The 26,810-nt window shown below is 43.3% G+C and overlaps 1 protein-coding gene across 1 annotated transcript; it reads right to left on the minus strand.

Moving 5' to 3' along the window:
• Positions 1–26,531, minus strand: CSUI_000642 (zinc finger (ccch type) motif-containing protein). The gene is made up of 13 exons (XM_068060875.1): positions 23,255–26,531; positions 21,614–22,766; positions 21,055–21,138; positions 20,492–20,576; positions 19,763–19,985; positions 19,238–19,313; positions 18,292–18,690; positions 12,421–17,569; positions 11,667–11,900; positions 8,483–10,982; positions 4,293–7,860; positions 3,504–3,753; positions 1–3,135 (listed from the first exon to the last, which is right to left on the minus strand). Exons 1-13 carry the CDS (start codon positions 24,258–24,260, stop codon positions 3,049–3,051), a joined length of 14,814 nt encoding a protein of 4,937 aa, XP_067927149.1. The 5' UTR covers positions 24,261–26,531; the 3' UTR covers positions 1–3,048.
• Between the last annotated feature and the right edge of the window lie 279 nt (positions 26,532–26,810).

Consider the following 26,810-nt stretch of genomic DNA (forward strand, 5'->3'; position numbering starts at 1 on the left):
GACGGAGAGAGTCTGCCTAGATTCAACTCTCTTCTCTCCTGAGATTGCTTCTGCGGACTGGAAACTAGCATTCTTATCTTCCCTATCCCTCTTTCAAGAAGACCTACAAAAGGAAAGAAAGACTCCTTCCTCCTCTCTTGCTGTCCCTTTTATGAAAAAGAAATTTGAGGGTGGAGGAAGCGGCCGGCGGGCACGTTGTTTTGAGAACAAACTTCATAGTAGATAAGAAGCGCTGACAAACACTCTCGATCTTCTTTCCTACCATCATAGTCTGAACTGTATTCTCTTCCCTCCTGTCAATTTCATCTCTCACCCCCTTACTTAAATGTATACATAAGTCGAGTTCTTTTCCCACAAGAAAAGGAAAGAGCGAGCACCTTTCGAAAAAAACAGAGAGGTTTTGTTTACCTCTCTCTATTACCAGTGTCAGGGGTAACAAAAAGAGACGACAAAGAGAAAGAGAGAGTGGGAGAGGGACAGACTCACCAATCAATTCACTGGATTTTTTCGCATGCAGGACATGAATCATTTAAAACCCGCTTGCTGCCTCTTTATCCTTTCCCTCTCTACCTCCGTATCCTTCTTCTTTCTTTGCAGCACACTTATAAAACCTTGCACCAATAAACTGGTCCACAACAAAGATGGTAACAGGTCATTCATGACAACAGACACACGAGGAGACTGCTCAAACCCCAGGATTTGTCTCTATCTTTCTCAGTGAGCAGTCCCTCCCCTTGATGATCACATGAAAAAGAAGATAGAGGTAGTCGCCGCATGCATAGACTTGCTTATTGTTGTACACGAAGAAGTGGATAGAATGGAAGACTCTTTAAATGAAAGGTTTCATTAATAAAACGAGAAAAGAGACGTATGTGTCTCTTGTCTTCTCTCTCTCTTCGGGATGGGTGACCTCAAAGAAGAAAGATGGATGATGTTTGCTCTTCTCCTTCTGCTCTCTCTTCATACGAAGAGGAGAAGAGACAGGGAAGCCAAAACACACACAACCACGAGACGGAGGAATCTTTTCTCTCTCTTTCATTCCTCCGCTAGAGGAAAGAGAGATAAATATATATACGCAAAGGTCCCCCGCCCCCCCCTTGCCTGATCATCCTGCGGCTGCTCCTGCCGTAGCTAGATAGATAGCTAGCTAGCTGCTATTTCACGCGAACAGAGAACCGCCGAGGATCACTCGAATTTAAAAAATATATAAAGATAAAACAATGTTTCATGATGATGAAAATGCATAGTGACGCAGCGGAAAGAAGAAAAAGAGAAGAAGAACGATGATGATGAAGAGGCGCGGATCAAAGGCAATGAATGAGCTATCGATTCATCTAGCTATTTCATTATTATGATATGTCTATATTGACATCGCCATTGTCCTACCAGCATCATCATTATCATGCTCATCCCTTCAAAAGGAAGGGAGAGTGAAGAAGGAGATAGCTTTGATATATGTCTTTCTTGTTCTTTATTTTCTCCAGTCGTGAAGGATCCTGTGCTGATCACATTATATAGTAAGAACCGGAAGACAACAAAGAATTTCTCTCTGACCACGAAAAAAAACTCTAAACTAAATGTAAAAAACCTGTAAAGAATCCCATTCATGACTGCTGCTTCTTTCTCCATGAGGGGGTGTATGTACATACACCCGAAGAAAGGCATGAAGCATCCATCATAGATCCGAGACATTCATTCCATTCCCTCTTCATTCAAAAACTCTCATTCAAATAATAGACACGCATTTAAATATACAGAATACAATAACAGAGATATATAGATACACCAATCTATCTATATATCCATATGTGCGCCGATGAAACGTACACCTATGTGATGTTCGGTTCTTCTACTACATATGTAGTCATATAGTAACATCATACGTAACGTCGACTCGGAGCCTACATGGAGATAAGGAAGATATGTGTATGTTGTTGCTCTTTCTGTCATTACCGATCAATCCCTCGTTCACTCCCTTCTTTTCAAGACTACCCCTTCTTCCTTCATGGCCTTCCACTTCAAACGAACACAGCAGCCATCAAGATGTCTTATCGTGAGTCAAGTCTTGAGTCCTTCTAACTCTCTTGGGCTTTTCTCTTATTACAAAAGGTTAAAAACAAGAGAACAAGCCTATCTGAGACTATATCTCTAACTCTCTTTATGTTCTTCATTATGTGTATGTATAGACACAAGACATGAGCCATCTTCCTTTCGTTTGTATGGACAGAAGACAGACAGAAGGAATCTTTCAGAGGGAGGTAGATTCCGTGAGATGAAGGTAGACCATCTGATTCTATCATATTGATGAAAATGCAGACAAAGAAAGACAGACCTCTTCTATCTCTCTCTTCTCTTTGTAAAGAGAGAAAAGAAGACACCAGATCTTCATTCTTTCTCTTAGGTCATTCTTCATCTCACCATACAAACAACAGACTCCTGGAGGAACAGACAAACAGCCTTCATTACGATAAATCTGATTGATTGGTTGATTGATTGATTGACATGCAAGAAGACGCCTCTCGTACGACCACTATGAAGTCATAATACATCAACCCCTGTAATACGGTGTATATACATACGCATACTTGAAGTTAGGGAAAGAAAGACAAGCTCATTACTTAGATGATTGATTCAAGACTTAAACCGATTCCAAAAACGATAACAGGTTTGAGGGGGACGTCCATATGAGTATACATACATACATATGTATTTCTCTATATACACATAGGTATGGATAGAGATCCCGACGCCTCAGATCATACACATACAGATACATTCATGATCTGTCCATACACACATATATATACATACATACACCCATCATCTTTCTTCAAATTCTTTCTTAATCTGTCTTTCTTTCATTCTTTCTCTGACTCTATCCGAGCACGAAGACATCAGACGACACTTCGGCTCATACACCTGATGCTTTGCTGTTCTCTCCTTTGATTATATACATTTCTCTCTCTCGCACAAAAGCTCTACGCCCCCCCCCCCCATATAGAAGTCATAGACATGTATGTAGGTTCGTTTTGTTGTGTGGGAGCTTCTTTAAGGTTGCTGACAGTAGTAGTTATGGACATCCTTTTCGGTGACAGAAGCAAGAAGTTCGATGAGATCTTTGGGTAGGCGGAAGATCTGTAGGAAAAGAAATATTAGCACATCAGAAGGTCGAGTGAAAGAAACTTCCTTGTATCCGTCGGACCGCATATATAGAGAGATATCTGGGTATGTCGATGCCACCTCTTTGAAGAAAACCGGAACTACTACCCTGGAGATCATTAGAGACACCCCGGAACATAACAGCGTATGTACACCTGAGATGGTTCCATTGTATCTTTACCCGGGAAGATTCTAGTGTATATACACCCGAGAAGATCAGTCTGTACATACACCCGAGAACACGTTTTTGAAAGAGGGTCACATAGGAAGTCATAGTAGTACGTTTGTCCTCTATGCTTCTTTTTCTCTTTGAGTGTTTAGTTGAAGAAGGAAACACCGCTTACCGCTGCAGCTTCGGGTGTCTGTACACTCGACGAGAGGGCTTTAAGGAAGAGAAGAAGGAAGAGACGTGAATTGACTTTCTCAAATTCCCCTAAAACAACTTCATCAAAGTGCTCATAGAGAAGAAATCTAAGAGACATTTCCTCCTCATCATCTTGAACATCGGAGACATCCAAATGCTCTATGACGAGTGTGTATACGGCTGAGAGGGGAAGAAGTTTCAGAGCCAAGATCGAGGCATGTTTTCGGAGGCTGAAAGGAGAGAAGAAAAAGAAGAGAAGAGAGAAAAATGGAGAACAGCCGAAAGTTGATTTAGATGAAAAGGATACCAGGAAAGATGGTCAGAGAGATCTTCAAACTTGGGGACGCACGTCAGTCTAGTATCTCATCTACATGTCTCCCACGCACATAGACATACATCCATATCTTTAGTACAAGATCTATATATGAAAGAAAGAAGCTAGCGACGAAGTTTTCTTTAGACCAAATCTACATTTCATTTCCATCTATTCTGGGTGTATCTCAAAAGATGCTGAGACAAAGTTATCAGGAAGAATCTATCCATCTATACACACATATCTAGATGTAGGAAGAGAGGGAGAAGTCCCCTTACGGAGAAAGATACATATACGCATATATCTATACGTACATAATGTGAAAGAGAGAAAGATACATACAGACCCATGTACATACATACATATCTATCTCAACAGATACATGTGGACAGATAGGCCTTCATGTACATATATATATGTAAAGAGAAAGATGAAAGACATCTGTTTAGCACTTACCACTGTATACACTGGAGAAGACCTTTAAGTCCAGGTGTAAACACACTTTGATCACGTTCTCCTGTTGTGCCATCTTTCATCGAGGAAAGTGTCGCCCTCCCTTCTCCAAGCATGACGATGGTTTGAACGAGGTCTCTATTCATTATCTTATCCCAGGCTCCTAGGTCTCTTATTATATCTCTTTCTTCTTCTTCTCTTTCAGCCTCTATTCCTAGTCTTAGGTCATCTTCTAGCAAGTACCACTGCAGATCTTGTCTCTTCTCCTGAAGGCAGAGAAGTTGTTCGTGATGACCACGAAGGGCATATCGATCATCTTCTGATGACGGTGACGCTCTACAAGTCCTCTGAGATGTCGACAACGAGCAAGAGGAAGACGAAGAAAGGTTTACGAAGGGATAGAGAAGTTCCGCTTCCAAAAGATGTATATATTGAAGATATCTCTCCAAGAAGTTGAGCTTCTCTTGGAGTGTCCATAGGAAAGGATGATGAAGAGATGCAACGAAATATCTATTCAATTTCATTAAAGAGTAAACAGATGTCTTATCATGTGGATTCATGATCTTCACCTTCTTTCCCTCCCCTTCATTCTCTTCCTCGTCACGTTTTCTTTCTCTCAAGATCTCTTGTTCTTCTTCTCCTCCTACCATCAGATCTCGTCCTCGACTGAAGACCTTCGTATCTTCTTCACTTGTTGGAGGCGAAGAAGTGCGTCTCATCATCTCTCTTGTGCGTGTATCTCCATGTAGAGTGAAGCACGAGAGATCGCCAAGAAGGAACGAAAGAAGATTGGACAGAAGAGGAGGGATTTGAGAAGAGATCTCATTTCTCAGAGATCTACAGAAGATAGAGAAAGAAGAAGACGAAGATGGAGAGACGAGAGAAGAAGACGATAGCATGATTTCTTCGTCATTGGTGTTCTTTGCATGCCGTGTATTACCTCTCAAGAGAAGAAAGAAGATCAGAGAGAGAGCGGTATGTCGGAAGGAAGGTAAAGAATCAGGAGTGGCCGGACCTGCGAGAAGAGCCTTCTCCATGAGTGAAATAGATGGATGAAAGAGATTTGGTACCACCTGTAAATGGCTATCAAGAAAGAACGATGTACACGAAGAAAGAGAAGAAGAGGGAGTGAAGAGAAGTTGTCTTAAAGAGAGAAATTGGGGAGAGGATGAGGGTGTATAGGGTGGGGTCCCTGTCGATGGGAAAGACATCATAGTCGAAGATGATGAAGAGAAAAGCATTAAGGAGAGATCTCTCGGAGATAGAATAGAAGAAAAGGAAGAAATCTTCGACTTCTTTTCTTGTTGTCCGTCTTTCTCCTTCTCTTGTTCACGACCCGGAGGACTCATATGAGAGGATTCAGATGGAAGTCCACAGGTGGATCGTGCTTCTCTCTCTCTTCTTCTTCTTCTGCCTTGAAGATGTCGGGTTGCAGAGAGACCTTGAAGATCAAGAAGAGAGGTTAGAAGAGCTTTCAAGAAAGCAGGAAATTTTCTCGGAAGCTTCTTATTCCAGAGATTCACTTCTTTCTTCTTTTTCTCAGAGAGCATCTCTCCTCCTATCTTATCCTCAAAACTACCACTTCCTCTCATCATGAGTTGCTTCGTTCTCTTCTGACGTTGATCATCAGACGTGAGTCTCTTATGCTCCTCTTCTTCTCCTCCTCTCTCGCAACATTCACCTCTCATGTTGCTGTTCTTCTTCATACATTCTGTCTCTCCTTCAGCAGTAGTAGAAGGACACCTACCACCCCTACTCTTCCTGCCATGTGAGGTCTCTGGAGTAGTCGATGGAGCTCCGTCTTCGATGGATGAGAAGACGCGGCAGTCTCCATCCGAATGGATATGAGAAGAAGAAAGATTGAGATGAGAGGGAAAAAGAAGACCTTGTTTCTTGACTCCGCCTTTTCGACGTAGATGGGGTGTCTTGGAGTTCTCTTCTTCGATTTCTTGAGAAGCAACGTCTTCTTCGTCTTCGTCATCACATGAGGTGTGATTTAGAGCATCGCCTGCAAGTCGAAGAAATGAAAGAGAGATAAGAGATAGAGACTCTCCCTCGTGTTGTTCTTTCTCATTCTTCTCGGCATCTTGTTTCTCCTGTTGTTCTTCTTCTTCGCTTGGTGAGGTAGCCTTCACAGAAGAAGAAGAGGAACAAGAAGAAGAAACATCATCAGATCCAGACATAGTTCCTGGTAGTCTTATCCTGTCTATCCTTTCATGATCACTCTCGATATCTTTTCTTCCTTTCTCAGCATGTTCAAACATCATCTTCATGTCTTCTTTCTTGTTCTTCTCCTCCTCCTCACTCTCTTCTTCAATCAGCCCAGCAGTAGGATGCTGACCTTTCTCATCAACAAGACTCGCCAAGGGGGGGAGACTCTCAAGAGAAAGAGGAAGTCTAGGAATGAACGAGGTACATGGGCATCTCATGAAAGAGGAGGTTGTTCTGCCTCGCTCATTTCCTTGTCTTTCATGCAGTCGGGAGGAGAACTCAGGTATCTTCACCATCATCATTTCAATGCAAGACGAATGATAGAAATGCGGACAATCCAGCTGACGATGGGATAGGAAAGCACTTTGGACTTCTTCCTCACTCCTCTCTTGTGGATGAGGAAGGGATGATGAGGTGTATGTACACCTGACAAAACAACACATATCTCCTCCTCTTTCTCCATTATAGCTATCATGACTCAATCCTCCTTCTCGTATACCTGTAGCTCTCTTTCCACACCAAGCACACCAAAGAAATCGATAAACATCAAGATGTCCTTCACATGTCTTCTCTCCATCTTTCTCTTCTGGTTGTTTTTCAGCTGTCTTCTCATCTTCTTCTTCTTTCTCTGTCTGTTGACATGTCCTATCTCTCTTATTATCACCTCTTTCACTGGAGAAGATCATCTTCACAGCTTTTACTGGCACCGTCATGACAACAATCTTCTCTCTCTCAAGACTGGATAGAGAGGCAGATGATGTCTTCTTATGAGGAGAGAAGAACGAAGAGAAAAGAGGAATAAGAAGATGTGTACGTATCTCAATCATTCTCTTCTTATCCAGATAAAGACATCCTAAGACAAGATCAGACACAGACATTCTGAAGATGAGACCTTCTCCACCATGCTCTCTTTCTCTCGCGATCATCTGATGAACCTCTTCTTCATCTTCTACCTCTTTTGTATCTCTTGAAGAGATCATAGGAACTCTTGCCTCCACATGATCTAAGAAGAGGGGCTGCCGCCCCCTAGCTTTCTCATCCTTTCTGCTTTCTCTTCTCTCTTCATACAGCAGCCTCGAGAGAAAAGAAGAATCTCCTCCTTGTCTCGTCTCCGCAGCACGCGTGAAGACACCTCTCGCTTGACTACTGGTATAAGAGTTGACGAAAAGATGTTTAAGAGGGAGCCCTGAAGACGAGGCAGAAGATGACGAAGAGGAAGAAGAGCTCTTATCATTCTTACTCTGTTGAAGTAGAGCCATCAAAGAAGAAAGACGATGCGACATGCTGTTGACGATACTCCCCTTCTCTCCTTCTGATTTCTGTGGATGAACTTGAAGAGAAGACGAGGAGAAATCTTTCTCTGAAAAGAACACAAAGGAAAGTAGTAGAAAGACGGAGAAAAATGGAGGACAAAACGAAAGAAAGATAGATACTACACGTCATGATGATTGAGGAACGGGCAAGAACGACAAAAAAAAGAAAGAAGATATGTGAGAGTATGGCCTGTGTATGTAGAAGATGTATTTGGATCTACATCTGTCTCGATGTATTAGGTAAGAAAGACTCGAGAAACGAAGCTCAGTTCTTCAGCAGTCATCGTAGCGCTCTCTCATCATTCTTTCTCCATCGAAGAAATGTGGTCTCTCTTTTCTCGAGTCTATTATGCGCGGAAAAAAGACAAGAAGGGAGGCTCTCTATACCCGTGAGATTCAAAGGAATCCCGTCTGTGCGTATGCGTCTATACAGATATACCTACCTATCTATCGACCTCCCTATACTATGTATATATGTGGATATAGATATATACCCATGTATTTATCTATCTATATGAATATATTTGTAGGCTTAGTACATGAGTGCGAGGAGACATCGTATATGAATAGGGAGTATAGAGTATAGCTGCCTGTACAAGCCCACGACAGAACAAGAAGTTGTCCATCTCATTGACAAGGATCTTCCTTCGTCTTCCTTTCTCAACATACCTGAAGCGAAGAGACAACACGGAGAAGATCGATGTTCTCCATGCACATTTCTGTCTTTCGCTGCTTGTCTCTCTTCCTTCTTTTTCTCTAAGTGTTGATAAGAAGAAGGATGATGGTAGAATGAGGTCGGAGGTACCCAACAGACAAAATACACTGGAGTAGGCGTCATACTAGCTGTATAGGATAGGGCTTCCTCCTTTGTAGAGGAGGATTGATAGACCTTCCTCTTTTCTTCTTCTTTTGTTCTCCTTTGTCCTAAACTGTCCTTGACGCTATGGCTGAAAGAGATGTCAAGAAATCTCTTCAGTTCATCTTGTAGAAGGGATGTGAGAAGAAGATCATTCTTGAAGAGACGCGTATCTTCAGAAAGAACTTCAACATGCTGCTCTTCTTCGACGTTTCTATCGGATCTGTTCATCTGATCTTGATTTAGTTCCTCATCATCTTCTTCATGAGATTTCCTTCCTGACCCTTGTTCACCTTCTTTTCTTTCTTTCTCCTCTTCATCTGAAAGGTGAAGAGAGAAGAGGGGATTATCATCCCGACTATGAGTGGTCATAGCAGCCTCAGGAATGGAGCTTGGCGTTGATAGGTTTCTTCTCTCCATTACGCTACCCGAAGACGAAGAAGATGAACTTGTACATTCTGTAAAGAGTTGATTTGTCGAAAGATGGTCTCCTAGATGTTTAGCAGAAGAGGGTGATGTCGTGGTATAGTTGAAGAGGGGTGATGAAGGTGGACTTGATCGAGGTGTTGTGAAATCGACCGTTGAAGGAGATCTATCTTCTTGCTGGTGTCCTACTTCTTCCTCTCCTCTTCCCTCTTCAGGTTGCCCCTCCCCGAGTTCGATTCCTAGTGCCAATCTTTCGATCATCTTCAAGGGAGAAGAAGACGACGTCTCTACATCTGCTCCATACAACGACGGAGAGGACGATGAAGAAGATGAAGATGAGGAAGAACAGCCGCAGTCAATCGACTGAAGCTGAAGAGGATGGCTATGAGTATTCATAAAATGAGCTGCGGGAGCGGTGCCTGGGGAGGTCGAAAGGGTGGGCTGTTCGCTACTGGTGCATGCTGTATCAAGAGACACACCTCGATCATCGTCGATTGTCGTTGACGATAGACTTCTTCTTCTCCATTTACATGCTGAGGAAGTATTTGATAAGTAACAGCACTTTCCTATCCCTCCACCATACTCACTATTCTGCACAAGACTTCCCTTGTTACTTTTCTGAGGGAATCCGATCATCATCAGAGAGGAGGAACCCAATGAAGAAGAGGAGGCAGAAGCAGAAGCAGAAGCAGAAGAAGCTGAGCTTGGAGGGATACTAGGAAGAGAAGGAGTCGTCGTCGCGGTCGGAATAGAAAGGCCGTAGGCGGGGGTATGGCGTTGGTATGAAGGAGAGGAAGATGGAGATGAAGAATCGTCATCGGAAAGAATCATCGCTGGGGGAAGAGAAGAGATTGAAGACGCCGGTGAACCTTGGCCGGCTCCACCTGTTCCTGCTATAGTGAGATCTTCAAGACTATTGGTACATGTATGAGTATTCGATGGAGGTGTTAAAACGCCCTCCGCAACCAATTTACCTTTCTTCTCTTTCATCTCTTCATGAGGTAGAATAGACAGAGACAGGGAAGGATCTGTATTGGACACAGTGGCCTTCTTATGGAAATCATGCTCTGCTGTCTCATTATGATAGAAAGGAGGAAGCGAAAGACGGTAAGATCTCTCAAACATAGAACTCCATAGAGGAAGATGAGAAGAAGACACAAAAACCACTTTAGTCTTCTTCTCTTCGACCGCTCCTCTTAACGAACCTGTCTCACAAAGATAGACACCCTCTTCATCATTATCTTCTCCGACTCTATGAAATCGACTGTTGTCCACGCTTGTTTCTAGTGTCTTGTCTTGGTGTCTACTACGAGGACTAGACATTCTTGGTGTCTTCATCTTCTGCTGTTTCTTTTCATCATCTTCATCATAATAAGCTTGAAGGAACGAAGAAGGAGATGAAGCAAGGACAAGATGGATGGTAAAGAAAGGACATTCTTCACTCCACTGAAGAGAAGAAGCTAATGAAGAGAAACGACTTCTTCCTTCCTGTCCAGCATCCTTTCTTCCTTCTTCTTTTCTCGCCTTTTCCTCTTCTTCAGAACTTGTCAGGAGAGACGCTGAATCTGATCCTATTGCTGTTAAACCAGGTAAAACAAGAGGCGGAAAACCTCCTTTTCCTTCTTGCGTATTCTTCAAGAATGATAAAGAAGGCGAAGAAGAAGAGGGTGAAGGAAATGAAGAGAAGAACTTCATCATTCCGCCCTCTGTTCCATTGATTTGTGCATCTAGAGAGATAGAAGGTGAAGCAACCCTTGGGCTCTTCGTTTTAGAGGGAAGAAGAGCCATTCTATGACGAGGAGAATAGAGATAGCTTCTCACGATGGGGGAGGGTGAGAATGTGTGGTTATTGAGGAGTGACGTAGGAGATGGATGAAGACAGAAAACCTAAGAAAAGAAGGGACAGGAAAGAAAGGCATAGAACAAAAGAATGAAAGAATGAAGGAATGATCGCAGGACAAGTATGGCAACATATAAAGAAAGGGAGAGATGATGTTCTGTTCGCAAGAAACATGTATCTATGTACATACATCTATATACACCCACACAGACATGCGACTTTACATACGTGTGTCATCGTCACCATCACCAGAAAGACTATCTATCTGCCTATCTATGTCTATCTCCAATCCACCTACCTACTCCACTATCTCTACTTTATCTCTCTATCTTTATTCTTTTCATTCTTCTACATCATATGGAAATATGTTCTTCCTTTCTTTCAATAGACAGAAGATGAGAGAGGTACCATCATAGCCCCTATCTTTTTCATGCACTCAATACATTCATACACTCCAACAGAAAAAGAACCAGAAGCCCATCCCTATTTCTCTATAGCCTATCTATCTATATCCAGATATCTATACCGAAGACCTTCTCAATACAGCTACCTGTTATCTAGTTCTATAGAGATAGAAATACACCTTCAATCGCACGCATGCAGTAGCACCCCGCAGGATGAAATGAGACACAATTATGATGACGTATGCTTCATTCTGTCTTCCACTCCTTTCTCCTTTAATAGTAACGACATTTTGTATGATGAAAAAAAGAAGAGTTAAAGAAACTCACAGCAATAGGATCAGATGGGAGAGAGCCATGATCTCCTTCGGTCGATTTCTGCTGTGTCTGGTACTGATGGAATGAGGTGTATAGACACTCCAGAATAGAGGAAGCACGTCCACCTTTCCTCTCCTTTTCTCTAAGAATAAGAAGTTTGGGTGAATAGCTAGTGTTGTTAGTGTTCTCATTCATCTCTCCCTCATCATCTTGCTCGCTCCAGAAACCTCTCATCTTGATCTCCTCCTGTGAAAAGCACACGACGGAGGAAAAACGTCAGAAGATGATGAGATACAAACAGAAGAGCTTTGAGTATCCCACACCCTGGTAGTCTAGTCTACATGTCTTGTATTGTCTGCATTCTTGTCTATTCTTTTTTCTAGCTTCCATCCTGTCTGAAAGGGCATGAAGAAGAGTTTCTTCCTTGCTTCCTAGCTTAAAGAAACCTCCTCACTCTCTCTCTCTATTTCATATGCACACTTCTTTCTCTATCAAGTCACCTTCACACTTCCCCTTATCTCCCTCTGCTCTCCTATGTATATAGACATATATAGATACATGTACTACATGTATCTATCTATATTTGTGTACCGTCAAACCCCCTTCCCCCCCTCTGACACACGCATTGATACATCCGTCTCCATCGTTACATACATATGTGTAGATACGTATCCATCTATCTATCTGTATGATACATCTATTGCTATATATATATCTTTATATATGAATACAGATGTGTGTGCGTGTGTGCCTGGTGACCACATACCTCTTCTTCTATTCCATCGCATAGAGTAACGTCATATCCATCATACAGTCTTTTCCCCTCATCTATGAAAGCTCTCCATCTATCATCATCTTCTTCTTTCTTCACTCTCTTCTTATCCTTCTCCTCCTCTGTATGATTGTTGGTCTTGTTCTCCTTCTCTTGATCTTGAAATATCTCTTCCTCTTCTTCTTCCTCTTCTTCTACCTGTCTTTCTTCGACAAGAAAAACCAGTACAACTTTTCTCCATAGACCTACGTGAAGTAATCGATCTAACAAGACTTGCTGCTCTTCAAGACATGTACTAAGGATAGAAAAGATGACCGTCTTTCTTCGTGATTCTCTCATTTCATCTGTCAAAATCATCTTCTTAAAAAGAGATTGATGATAAGAATGACGAGTAAAAGACGATTTCTTTCCTTCTATCCTACATATCTTTTGATGCTCATCCCCTTCATCATTTTCCCCATCTCTTTCTCTCCATGTTTCCACTTGACAAGAGGATCGTTGATGGAACAACAGAGGCTCTTCTTCGGTTGATAGGCCTCCTAGAACGATATCTCTTCCTCGTGCTCCTCTTCCTCTTTCCTCTCCCAATCTTCTTTCTTCACCTGTCTCCCATGAAGATGGAAGATAAGCTGTAGAGCTCAAAGTCAAAGAAGAAGAACGGGGAGGGGGTCGAATAGTCTTTGTACATATCAATTGGGAAGTAGTAGTAGAAGTACTCGAAGCCGAGGGATCGATTGAAGATGAAAGATAACCTGTTGATAGAGTCGGTTTACAAGGATGTGATAAGCTCCAACGAGATGAAGAAAGAGGTGTTTCTCCTACAAGATCACTCATCTTCTTTCTCATTCCTATCATCCTCTTCGAGGTTGCATTCTTCCAATTTCGATCATCTTCATCACCCCGATCACAAGATAGCGTCAAGCTTTCTATTGCCTTTGCAAGATAAGCTTCTTTCTGTGATCGACATGAAGGCACTAGAGTTGTTGAAGATTTCTCTGCTTTCTTTTGATTATCGAGATTCTCTCCATCTTGATCTCCCGAGTTCACCCCTCTCTTATTCTCCTCTTCTTCTTCATCGTCAAACAGAGCTAGAGCTGCGGTAGCTGCCGCTGTGACAGCTGTCTCTTGTTCTTGAAGTTTCTCAAGAGATGACAATGAGACACCTGCGGCCAGATGATCACTCCCCTCATGATGTTCATTCATCTTCAACATCTTCTTTTCCTCCTCTTCTTCTCTTTCTTTTGAGTGATAAAAGACAGAAATATCATCTCCTTGATACGACGAATACAAACGCTTCGAATCAGCAACTTGAGGAGAGGCAGTTGTTAACCCCCCTGTATGGTCAGGGGACGATAGAAACGAAGACGACGAAGAGGAAGAAGATTTGAAACATCCTAGCCCTGGAGGAGCTGAAGATGCAAAATACGCATAATCGATCTGTGATAGACCTGTGTGGCTGTTTGGCTGAACTTCTCCTTCTTCTTGTACTAAAGAGTTGTGTGGATGGTTGAAGTTGTCCATACCTCTTATCTTCATCATGAGACCAGACGTCATCATCCTCGTCATACCCCCTCTCTCTTGATTTTCTGTTCTTTCCTCTCTCGGCAGATGAAAGATGTCTTCTTCTCTAGTAGCACCTCCTGAGGATACACCTGTATAGTAACATAGAGGAGAAGCAGATCTGTCTATGAGGGTCTTGTCCTTATGATAACAAGGTTCATAAGAAGAGTAATCAACAGAAAAAGATCTCTCTTCTCTACCGTGTGAAGATCCAAACAGAGGGGGATGAGAAGCGGAGAAGGCTGCTGATGATGACGACGGTGTATACAAGGACGACGATATGATATCATCTTGTCGATATGAAGACCAAGAAGAATTCCATCTCTCTCTTTCTCTTTGACTATCCTCTTCTTCTCTTCTTCCTTGTTCTGTCACCATCGTAGTCGATCCGCAGAATCTAGAAGACTTGAACATGGAAGGAGAGATATCTTGTGCCATATTATTTATCTTCTCTTGATCTTCTTCTTGTCCTGTCATAGATCTCATATCATGATGGAGAGACAGATATTCCTCATGAGAGGAACGGATCTTTTCTCCCAACTGTCTATGCTTCTGACTCTTCATCATGAGTAGATCATCTCCTAAACCGGGCGGAGGCGAAGACGACAAAGGAAGAGGAAATGTTCTCTTGCTGGTCTCCGCCATCTTCTTCTTTTCTTCTCCTTCTGCTAGGAAAGGTGTCCATACACCATCACCTTGTTCAAACAGGCCTAAGAACTTTCTCTGTGAAGGAATGGTATAACGATGGCAGCGGGTAGCTTCTTCTTGTTCTTCTTCCACCTTTGCTCCTTCTCCTCGGGTCGATCTATTCTTATCACTATGAGAAAGATCACCCATCACAGGATTAGAAGAACTTGAGGAGGAAGAAGAAAGATTCGCTCCTTCTTCTCCACCTCCCACCCCTCCTCCTCCTAGTGGATCATGGCTAGCAGCATCGCTATTGCGACTACTGCCTCTTGTACTGCTACTACTGCTATCTTCATGAAGACCGAGGGCAGGAGTCGCGACGGTGAGAGAAGATGAAGAAAAAGCAGATGAATGCTCCCTCGAAGTTTGAGGGCAGGAATACCTTTCATCCGAGAGGACTTGATGGGTGCTCTCCCCTGCTGTATCTTCTCCTCCTGAGAGATGATAGCGACCGCTTTTCGTCTTTCCTTCTCCTGCAGATGGAAAGAAAGGGAGAAAGGATGAAGGGGTCGTTTTGGGTTCTTGCTCGGCAATGGAAAGGTTTTCATTGTATCTCTCTCTTCCTCGTTCTCCATCCTCTTGTTCTCTTCGATCTGCGACTACTTCTGTTACTCTCTTTCCTTCTTGTCTCTTATAACTATGATAAGATCCATGGGCATCTTGAGCTGAAGGAGGCGGAGGAGGGATAGTCCGATGATGATCTTGGATCTTCTTATCATTTTCATCATGCAGCAATCCTCTCCGTTCTATTCTCGTCCTCTCTTCTTGGAGACTATAGCCTTCTCGTACATCTATCATGACCGATGAAGAAGAATCTCCTTCTCGTAGACCTGTGAGAGCCTCCTGATGGAGGAGTCGAGATGCATGCAAGAAAATGTCATTTTCAAAGTCACCTGATGATGAGCAGGATACAGATGAAAGGCCTCCTGCCCTTCCCTTAAGCTCGAAAGGAGCTTCTCTTGAAAAGGTCGATTCAAGAAGAAGACCATCATCCTCCTCGTGAAGAAGAGATTTCTCTGTGTTCTTCTTGTGAGGTATACCTGAGTCCACAACTACAGCCGCGCTACGACTATCATCATGACTGTTCATCATGTCCATCTTCATCTTGAGTTCTTCTATAGAGAAATCTTCAGAAGATGATGAGGAAGAGGTGTTTCTTCTCTGTAAGAGCATCGCAGCTACCTGGTGTAAGAGAGGAACTTGATCTACTGCTGCTGCGGCTGTCGCATTCTTGCCATGTTTCACATTCATCTCCGTTGTAAGATCTTCGATGAAGACTCTTTCTTCTTCTCTTTCTTCCTCGAGATTCTGAGGAGGCGGAGGAGGAGGAGGTACCATCATCGACATCATCGTAGCACTCGTAGACCTCACTCCTTCTTCATGATAGGTCTCTGGTGAAGATGGATATGAAGAACGATAAGAAGACGACTGAAGAAGTCTCTGTTGGTGTGTCTCCTCTTGGTTCAAAGACAAAGACGAAGAATGAAAGTAATCACGTCTTCTCTCATCGACTCTACACATCTCTTCTCCTTTGGGGTTCTGAGGATGTGCAAGAAGAAGAGCTGATTTAGGTGTAAACACATTTGCATGCAGAGACAATCTCGTCGTTTCTTCTCCTCGTTTTTCTCTTCCTGTGACCATCTCATGGCTCTCACGGAGAGAAAGAGGCGAGGAAGAAAAACCACCTCCACCACCTTCTTCTCCATGATGTGGAGGAGGATAGCAGTCTTCTGAAGATGAATGAAATGCATTTGAATCTTCTTCATCTTTGTTCTTCTTCATCATCCTCATCATGAGTCGATTGTCTTCGATTCTTCCTCTTGCACCATGATGTCCTTCTCCTCCTCCTCCTAGACCTGTACTTCTTATCATTTCCAGGCATACTTGTTCGATCTCTTCATCACTCTGTCCAGCAGCATCTTCTCTTCTTCTATGACTCTTCTTATTCAATGGTAGTAACCTCCCTCCATCTCCTTCTCTATTCATTCCGCCGCCCCCTGTCATCATCATGCATCTTTCTTCAACTTCGCCTGCCTCTTCTAGACAAGCAGAAGAGTTTCTTAAGCCATAGCCAGGAGAGGTACCAACCACTGTGTCCCTCATACTCTTCTTGTTCTTATCATGAAGATGAAGAAGACCATCACGATCCTTCTGATTCATCATATTAGACTCGTGGCCATTGGCCATGACAGGTGGTGGTATCGGAGGGAGTGGATTGTCATTCCCCACACTATGGCTATGATGATACTGTGGCTGTTGTGGCATGTTCTTCTGATTTGTCGCATAATGATGAGGAGACATGGCCGTCATGGTCTCATTCATTACAAGAGATGCCGGAGATGAAGAAAAGGATAATCTTCGGGGGCCTCTTCCCTCCTCTCTGGGAGGCCCATTCAAATGAGGGGGATGAGGCTGGGGAGAAGAAGACGGCTGATTTGGTGGAGGGATTTGATTATAACAAGATGATGAAGGTGAAGAACTATTTATTATCACACCATTACATGTCGTCATGCCACGAGAAGATGAAAATGTGCTAGGGTTAGATGAAGAGTTAGATCCTCCTCCAATTCCATTGCTATGAGGGGGGTTATGGCTTGGGAGAGGCGGAGGGGGAGCCGGTAAGGCAGGTCTATTACTATGATGATGAGGGGTGTTATTACTATTATTATAGCCTAGCTTATTACTATTACTATTGGTATTGTTATGACTCTGTGGAAGAAGTTTCAAAGAAGAAGGAAAAGAATTTGCATAAGGTGACGAAGATGATGTAAAGAAAGATGATGCACCCCCCCCACCATTCCCTCCTCCTGCTCCTTCATTATGATGATGACGATTTTGATTATGGCCAAAATTTACCCCGTTCACTCCTCGTCGACCCGTGTTGCCAGAAAGACGGCTGAGAAAGAACGCAAAAGAAGAAGTTAAAGGAGAGTAAAGAGATATATGACAGACAAACGAAAGAGAAAGATAGATAGACCCAAGGCCAATGTATATCTGTCTATCTATATGTATGTTGTATGTTGATTCAGGATGATAGATGATTCATGGCAGTGTTGGGGGCTCTGTATACACGGAGAGAGAATTTTCAGGCAGTGCATGCATGCATGCAATTAAGGGATTGCACGCAAGTGAGAAAGAAAAATGACACACGCGAGAGAGAAAACAAAACATACATACCTTCCAAATCATGAGACAGATAACTAGATAGAATGATATATATATATATATATATACATATATATGCATAGCCCTGAGAACTAGGCTATACATCTCGCACTCTAGTTCTTAGGACTGTTCATCAAGGCATTCATCGCACACTGTCTATTCTCCTGTCCTAGATAAATATGAACACTCTAGGTACAAACAGCACCCACTACAACTTCGCAGATACTTATGTCATGCATGTATCCTTTTCACTTACATCTCCGTATCTATTCACCTGTCTATCTCCCCAATCTGGAATTCGAGCTCGTGTACATATCTTCTCTCTCTCTCTGTCCATACTGTCCGTCCCACCCCCATCCCCGTTTCTCTCCGTACATGACCGAAGACGAGCACCGCATACACACACCAACACACATACACAAATGCATATCGTCCCTAAACTTCTCCACCTACCTTTGATGTCCGAAGGCTTCAAAATCATCAAGATTGAAGAGGGGAGGCTGTAGGAAGAGAGGCTGGAGAAATTTTAGCTGTCCAACAGGAAGAGGTTGTGTATAAGAGAATTGAGGTAGAGGTGGTGGAGATGGGAGTCTTCGTTCACTAACATCATGATAAAAAGCACATAGAAATCCTCGAGGACAACCTCCTATAGCTGTCAATACAAGGCCTCCGCCATTCCTTTGAGAATGAGGGCCTTTACTATGATTGGCAGATGAGCCTCCCCCTTTGGTATCTACACCCCCAGAGGCTCCTCCTCCTGATTGAGGTCGATAGTCTATACAGGGCATCGTCTTATAATAGGATGGATGATAGAGCTGTTCTTTACTCCCATGTGAAAAACTGCATCGAGCTCTGAAGAAGAAAAGAAAAGAAAACAACGACGAAAGATAGTCAGAGAGAGAAAGACAACAACGAGGGAGACACTGCAAGAAAAAAAGAGATGAAGAAGAATGAAATAGAATTGAAGAGAATAAGAAAAAAGAAAGAAAAAGAAAAAGATGCAAATGCAAAGGCAGATTGGTTTCATTGGGAAGTGTGAAAGAGATCTTGATGAAGGAAGTGAAACGAAGACCCACCCTAGAGCCTCGTATCTCGAAAGACAGAGTAGTCCCAGACAGATAGGTGAAGTATCAGGTGTATATACACTCGAGCAACGCTATGAAGATAGATGGACAGCGAACAATGCTGACGTCCCCTGTGAAGTCTACAGATAGATAGATAGATAGATAGCATAACGACAAACAGGTATATAGAAGAACGGTAAACAGATAGATGTAAAGTATATAGACTGAAGAGAGCTGTAGACTCTTTTTTACTAGAGTATGTATGAGTGTGAGAATGTCTGTAGCATGTGTGTGGTGGTGGTGGTAGTCGTTTTCGTAGTAGTAGTAGTAGTTACCCGTGTGGACATCGTTTATCATAATCGGCCGAGTGAAGGTCCTTGTTCCATGCAGGGCAGGGCTCTGATCCATACCCTGAGAAAGACAGTCAAAGAACAAAGAAAAGGAAAGAAAGGACAAGAGATCATACAAAGATGGAAGTGAAGGAATGAAAGAACGAAAAGGTCGTTCTTTTGTTCTTTTTCCTCCCTCTATAAGAAGAGCCTGGATACTCTTACAAACACAAAGCATAAAGGGGCCTTTGCTACATCTCTGTATAGACGAGACAGGAAATCGATATGTAGACAGATAGAAAACATGTATATATGTATATATAGATATATAGATACCAATTTTGCAGACATGAATTGATCTATCTATACATCTATGCATATCTATCTCTCTATCTATCTCTACATCTGTCGACTTATCTCTACATCGAGAGAGGTCGAAGATCGAAGAAGGGAAAAGGTGGCAAGACAATGGATGCTGTCTCTTCTTTCTCCTAATTAGAACAGAAGATCGATTTCTTCATTCTTTCTTACCTATAGCCGGTGATCTTCTGCAATCTTGGTACGTATGGGCATATCCACAGGTGTGCCAGTCATGTTGAGATCCATAGGGACACCACACAGTTTTGAATTTCGAGACGAAGAAAGTACAGTCAGGCTTCTTCTCTTCTTCTTCTGTAAAGAGTGTCGCTCGGATCTCTCCTCTTGTATGGGCAAACGCGCAGAAGATGCCACGAGCGCAGCAGACATTTCTTCCCTGTCCACAGACGAAAGAAATGAAAGAAAGAAAGAGACGGGAAAGGGATTAAGAAAATGAGGAGATTGAGAGCAAAAGGTTGGTAGCTACCACAATAGGGGACAATGTCGAAATAGACCTCAGTCTTTGTATAAAGCAAGGAAGAAGATAATAGAGACAAAAAGAAAGATTAAGAAAGGAGAGAGAAGAAACACAAAGAAGCAAGGGAGCAATAGAAGAATAGATATAGATATATACATGGTGTATATACGTATATAGTGTATATATCATTGGTATATACAGATGACAAATATACAGTTAGGTAATGAATACACCCCAATCATCCACGTATGGATGTATATGTGGACTTCAATAGAATCTCCATGTAACACAGATCGGAAGTGTATCTACAACGGTGATCTCTAGTGTATTTGTATAGATATATATGTGCCAGGTGGGTAGATACATATATCTCAATGGTTATACAGAGAAGAAGAAATCTCTTAACTGGGTATGCATAAGCTTACATTATTAGGGAAGTTCGAACAGAAGCGTTGCTTGTAGATATTCGGATGATACAGAAGCTCATGACGGTTGTGACATCTCTCGCAGCTGAAGAAGAGAAAAAGAAAGAAAGAAAAGTAAATACATAAGAAAGAGAAGTTGAGGGAAGAAAACAACAACAAGCGATACAAGGGAGAATCACTCGCGCTGTCTTCAAAACTATATCAGTACATCTATACATACATCTATATACATATATACATATAGGTATCTATATTCCACCAGTGTACAGACATCTGTATATCTCAATATATCTCCAGAGTACATACAGCTCTTCGATGTATTTTGCAACTTCTATCTTCTTGCGGCTGTCCTTGTCGTAAGCTTCTACACCTCTTTCTTTCTTGGTTTTGAACAGGAGTTTCACGCTCGTCGCCTTCTGCACGTCCGCAACAACTACACATTGATGTATGTTGTTCATAGAGAGAACATCCATCAAAATCCTCACTCCTCAGATAGATCATCAGGAGACATAGATAGATTCGAGATAGATAGCAAGATGAAGTAGACACGGAAGAAAGCTTACTTGTCTCCTTTACTACATTGTACAGTGGCTGTATCAAGATCAAAATGTTCTTCACATTGCTCAGCTCGATATGTCACTGGGGCCCTGTACGGACGACAACAAGCAAGAAGATGATGAGGGAAGACAAAGAGAGAAGAACAAAAACAAGAGACGATGAGGAAACCGGACGGTTAAAAAGTGCAGAAAAGAGTCAGGGGTGTAGAGGAAAAGACGCTATTCTACACTCTAAACAAGCAAAAACATGTAGATACATATAGGTAGTATACATTCAGATATGAATGCAGATAGATATATAGATAGACTATACGGTTGTAAGATCTCAGTCAATCTACAATGATTGAAAAAGTGACACACCGAAGTGCTAGTGCTACCTACGACGACTACTATCATGCCTTTACATGCACACGTATATACACATCTAGATACACATGTATATAACCTAGACCTCCATATATATCTACAACTGTGTCTCTATATAAGGATATGTATATCCTCCCTTCTCCCCCTCTCTCTCGTTTGCCCCCGCACCTCCCCGCCTCTCAACTCTTGTTCTACTTACCTTCGTTTATCTCGATAGTTATGGTAATAAGGACAGCTCTTTCTTTCATGGAGAAGATTCTTATTCCGACAAGGAAAGACCTTGAATACCGTCAAATCTAAAGAACCATCTGGAAGTAGAAAGTTCAAGACACCTCCACCCCCCCCTCCTCCTCCTCCCGCTGCATTTGTCTCACTTTCTCCTCCAGCAGAAGATACCGATGACATGCTTGGCCCATCACCTGTTGCAGATGTGGTCCCTTCAGAAAAAGGTGTTGTTATATGATTCTTATCATCTGCAAGATGATTGGAGATTCCTTCGATCCCTTTTCCTCGTGAGGAGTCTTTTCTTTGTACATTGCGAGACGATAGCATCGAGGAAGAAGATGATGATCCCGGTGGGCATGATCGAGGTAAGTTTCTATCACATGATGACGGACGTGTCAAAACGACTCCACCTTTCAAGTCTTCTTCTTCATCTTCATCTCCTTCTTCAATACTCTTCGTCCTTTTCTTTTTGTTGTCGTCGTCTTCTAAATTTCTTCCATGGAGAAGAGCCGACCCATAGGTCTCATTCTTCTTCAACGTATGAGAATTCTCATGAAGATGATCTGTAGTAGAGCTACTACCCTTCGAAGAAGAGAGGGATGTCTTGGTATTCATACCTAGATCTCGTTGTCTATCATCGATCATATCTACCAATGCCTTATTGTAACCACAAAGATTCGACATGGGTGGGGTGGATGAAATCTCACCATTCCCTCCTCCTGCTAGAGATGCCCCTAGTAATAAAGTCTCGTTTGAAGATAACTTATTAGGACCAGGAGGTAAAGCATACTTTCTTGCATGTTCTACACGTAGATCACTTTTGCTATGTGCCTTCCAGCAACAACAATTGGTGCGGCCACATAACGTCGTGCGATTTTGAGATAAAGAAGATGAACCATTCGACGATGAGAATGAGGAGGCTGAAAAAGAAGAAAAACAGCATGTCCCTCCTTTTCCAGCTTTATTCGAACATAAGGTCGCTTTATAGACAGCTGGATGAAAGTAGAGCTCTGTCTCTGTATGACAGCATCGACACTTCTCTCCTTCTGGGCATGTACCGACCGCATGTTTACATCGGACACCCCAGAAGAGAAGTCGACATGTCACAGGATCTACAGGACAACGGCCTGAGAATCAAATAGACAGAAAGAAATGAAACACACATAAACATGATGAAGGATGAATGGGAAGGAAGAAGAAAAGGAACTATAAACACGCACCATACGCATCTGATTGATATACACGTACGGGGGGGATTGTGTACGTGTCCATGTATATTCAGTATAGATACATTGGAAACCTCGATCTTTGAATAGTCTGACAGCTGAAAGTCAGTATACATATCTATCCATGGTGAATAAATACATACATACATATGTATATACGGCCTTCCCCCTTTTCTCATTGTTTGTGTTACATGAACATGATAGAAGTCTACCTACATATACATATCCATACATCTTCATACATACATTACTATGCTGGGACCTCATGAACTCTCCGAAGAGACTATACTCTATGCATTCTCGAGAACTTTTCGACAGATATCAACTGGGTGAACTCTTCTTCTCCTGTTCCGGATTGTTCATTCCTTCGTGTTTTTTGTTGTGCTTACGTCTTCTGCTTCCAAGTCGTAACATGATAGCCACATGTTCTTCCTTTTCTACCTCTGAGTGAAAGATCGGAAGTTCTACCGTGGCCACCATTGAGAGAAGTATTTGGCTCTTATACAATTGCTTTCCTCTCTTTCCTCCTACCCCTCCACCACTACCACCTGCCTTCAATGCTAAAGATGATGTATTGTGATTCATCGTCGTACTGCTATTACTCCTTCTTCGATCCAATAGAAGATCTCCCCCACTTCCACCTGTCACCGTCCCTAGAGAAGTCTGATCTCTTAGGACACCAAGAGGTGGGAGATCTTCTTCTTTCAAGAAAGATGACGACATTTCAGATCCTGATATGCTGTCATTCTCTAGACCTTTCAAGCAAGTCCCCCCTCCTCCTCCTCTACCCCCTTCAACTTTCCCGTTCGTCTTCTCTCCATTCCCCCCCCGAGTCGCCAAAGTGCTTGTAGCATTCATTCCTCTTCCTATCTGTACAGTCTTGGTATTGGTGGCACCACCACCTTTATGATGTCGACCTGTATCACCCTGTGGATGAAATGTCTTGCCATTCTTCATCTTATGATCACCTGCATTGTTCTTCTCTTCCATCTCCATCTTCCCTTCATTGGTCTTTCCTTCCCCACCATCGCGTTGCTGTCCGTGTAGAGGGTGGCTCTTCTCCTCATCATCACTTATAGTACTTCCACTCATACGAGCTGAAACAGCCCTTGCCGCTACAGCTTTATAACTCAAGACTTTACATGATGTTCCGGAGGTCGAAGTATTGACAGAAGAAGAAGGAGACATCTTCATCTTGTTTTCATTGGTCAAGTCATCATCACTATCATGAAGATGAAGATGATTAGGGGTCGATTCCTGCTTCTTCGTATCCGGCTTCTCAGATGTGAAATGAAGGGTTGTATGACTATGAGCCGTCGACGGGTAATGCCCCCCTCGCTTAGCGCGACCTTCCATTGTTGTTGAAGGAGACGAAGCAGAAGAAGAAGACATCATCCTTGCTATGATGAGCTTTTGCTTGTTTGTCGCCTTCTGTCTCTTGAAATAATCTGCAGATGAAGAGGAGATAGACTGGCCGATCTACTCTCCCTGATAGAGACACAGCGTGCTGACTCTCCTGAAGGAAAGAGATGATAAATAAGAACGAAAGGAGAGATGAAGACAGTAGATAAACTGAAATGAAGGGATGTGTTTTGTTCTCTCGTCAATCTTGGTCACTTCATTAAAAAAGGGGGAAGGAGTAGATGACGACGAAAACAATTGAATGAGCCTGGAATGAATGATGAAGAATGAATGATGATCTATAGCTGCTGAAGCTCTCAAAAACAGATGCGAGCAAAACAATCAGAAAGAAGGAGAGGATGCGGTGGAGAGACCACGCATGATCTGAAAGAATAGAAAAGAGGAAATCAGGTGAATGAAGAAGGACTAGGTGAGTGAGAGGTTTTCTCTTCTCAACAACAGAGGGACCAGGCCGCTTCTCTGACTGAAACTTCGTTTTCTCGGGAGACGAGTCCCGAGGTGTGTGTGTAGACACCTGAAAAAAGAATGTAGAGAAGAGACCTCCGAGATATGCACGGATCACCTTCAGTCGCCCCTTCTTGTTGATGATGAAAACTCATTCATTTGTTTGTAGCTTCGATGCCGTGAGCGCGCGGCGGATGAAAAGAAGTTGATGGCGTTTTCGTCAAAAAAGAAGAAACAGAAAAACAAGAACAGCCGCAGAGAACAACAACAAGCACAACCTGGATCAATAAGAGAGTATATTCATGACAAGATGAACTTCGTTTTGTTTGTTCTACTTCGTTGATGATGTCCAACCTGCTGTGTGAGGTCTCTCGCCTAACTTTCTTCACCAGGGCGGCGGTCCGTCACCTGCATCGCTCGAGTTGCACGAGTACTTGGGTAGTCGCCTTCGTAAGAGTACGAGGAGCCGTTATTCATTCATAGAACATCACACAAGAAATGTATGCAAGCACACAGGAGAAAGAAAACGCCACAAGGGATAGGCGTGTGGCTTTCACAAGGCTTCCGTAGGCCCTCGGTTCAGAGAACACATGCCCGCTACAATTCATCTCCGCCCGTCAGTCGCCGACAGACAGACAGATAAATGCACAGTCGGGGCAGCGCAGCTGTCTGACACGCCGAGTACGCAGCCGGACTGGAAGCAATGGCAGACGACCGGTTTTCACTGCTTTAGAAAGAATCTTCGGAGCAGACACCTGCACATAAAACACCATTTAAAGACTACGGAAACACACGCATGAGAAAACGGATCACGGACACAGCATTCTCTTCCCGATCCTTCCTTCCTGGCTTTTCACGCTTGTCTGGCGAGCCCGGAGACGAGCTTTCTTTCACCTGCAGGTTGACCGGAGGACGGGAGACGTCGACCGTGAAAAGCAATTGAATCCAAGGCCAGATAGAAAGAGAAGCAGTGGACGCGCTGCACTTTTATTGCATGTGTGTGGGTCAAAAAACATCATTTAAAGATTAGATAGGAAACCTGAGCGGGAAACTCAGCACGCGGTGTGTGGAGTTCCTTGCTGCCTTCTCGGGTAAGCACGCAAGGCCGAGAAGAAAGGCATACACTCGGCAAAAGTCCTCTTCGGACAGGAAAAAAAAATCGGAGAAGTGCTTCTTCCCTGACAGGAGAAATCGCGAAATCGATTTGTCTATTGTCCGAGAACAGCGGCGAGTCGGCCGTCGTGAGGACTTTGAAAGGCGATGATAAATCGCTCACACAAAAAACACCAACAACTAAGAAGCCCGGAGACTAGTTCACTCGGAAAACAAGTGAGCTGTCGAGAAATGCATTCGACTGATGAGCTTTCGGACTCTGCCGTAAACGGTCTATCGCCGTTCGTGCACGGTAGGCTGTCCGGCGGCTCGCACTCCTTCCTCTCTCGTCCGGACAAGACAGGAGAAACGTGGAGTGCTGAACAACAACTCGACGATCGTGTCTCAAACACAGAAAAGGCTAGAGACAAAAGAAAAGGAAGTCTTCCCGCACTGAAGGGAGGAACCTGTTTGCCGCCGTTTCAGGTTAGCAGCACTAGTGGTGCTCCTGGTACCTCGCAGTGAGCGCGCGTTCGTTCCTCTCGATGAACACAGCAATTTTGGAATCACCTGGTCTTGTTGCACGGTTGGACCCCGACTAACCGCCGTGACGGAAGGTCGGCGGACAAAAATCAGGACTGGACTGTTGTGCGTGGAGTTTCGATAGCTCCGAAAATGAAAAAGTCATGAGAATTCCACGAAACAAACTTACAAAGTGCAAAAACCCATAGCGATGAGTTCCTCTGTCCGTTCGTTCCATACCACCAGCAAGCCGTGCCACCCGCAGTACACCGGCAGCACCGTGGCAGGGCGCCAAGCGACAAGCGATAGCCTTGTCAGCCATCGCGAGCGTTTGGGGTAGTAAGCATCGGACGAGCTAACGCGACCGATGCTTACCCATCAATCGCCTGCCTGCCCGTGGGGAACTAGCTGGTCGCCGGCTATCCGATAGACGAGCGCGCGGCTACCTTGGCTACCTAGCTGTAG

This window comes from Cystoisospora suis (assembly GCF_002600585.1).
Source record: "Cystoisospora suis strain Wien I chromosome Unknown contig_256, whole genome shotgun sequence".
Lineage (NCBI taxonomy): Eukaryota > Apicomplexa > Conoidasida > Eucoccidiorida > Sarcocystidae > Cystoisospora > Cystoisospora suis.

Bases quoted from the DNA above. Each gene is read 5' to 3' on its own strand.
- CSUI_000642 (XM_068060875.1), bottom strand. From the start codon at position 24,260: ATGATGTCTTCTTCTTCTGCTTCGTCTCCTTCAACAACAATGGAAGGT. The intron at 20,577-21,054 runs GTAAGCTTTCTT...TCTCTTCTTCAG, and splicing joins CAATGTAGTAAAGGAGACAA to CTGCGAGAGATGTCACAACC. The intron at 7,861-8,482 runs GTATGTTGAGAA...TGTTCTTTTCAG, and splicing joins GTGTTGTCTCTTCGCTTCAG to AGAAAGATTTCTCCTCGTCT.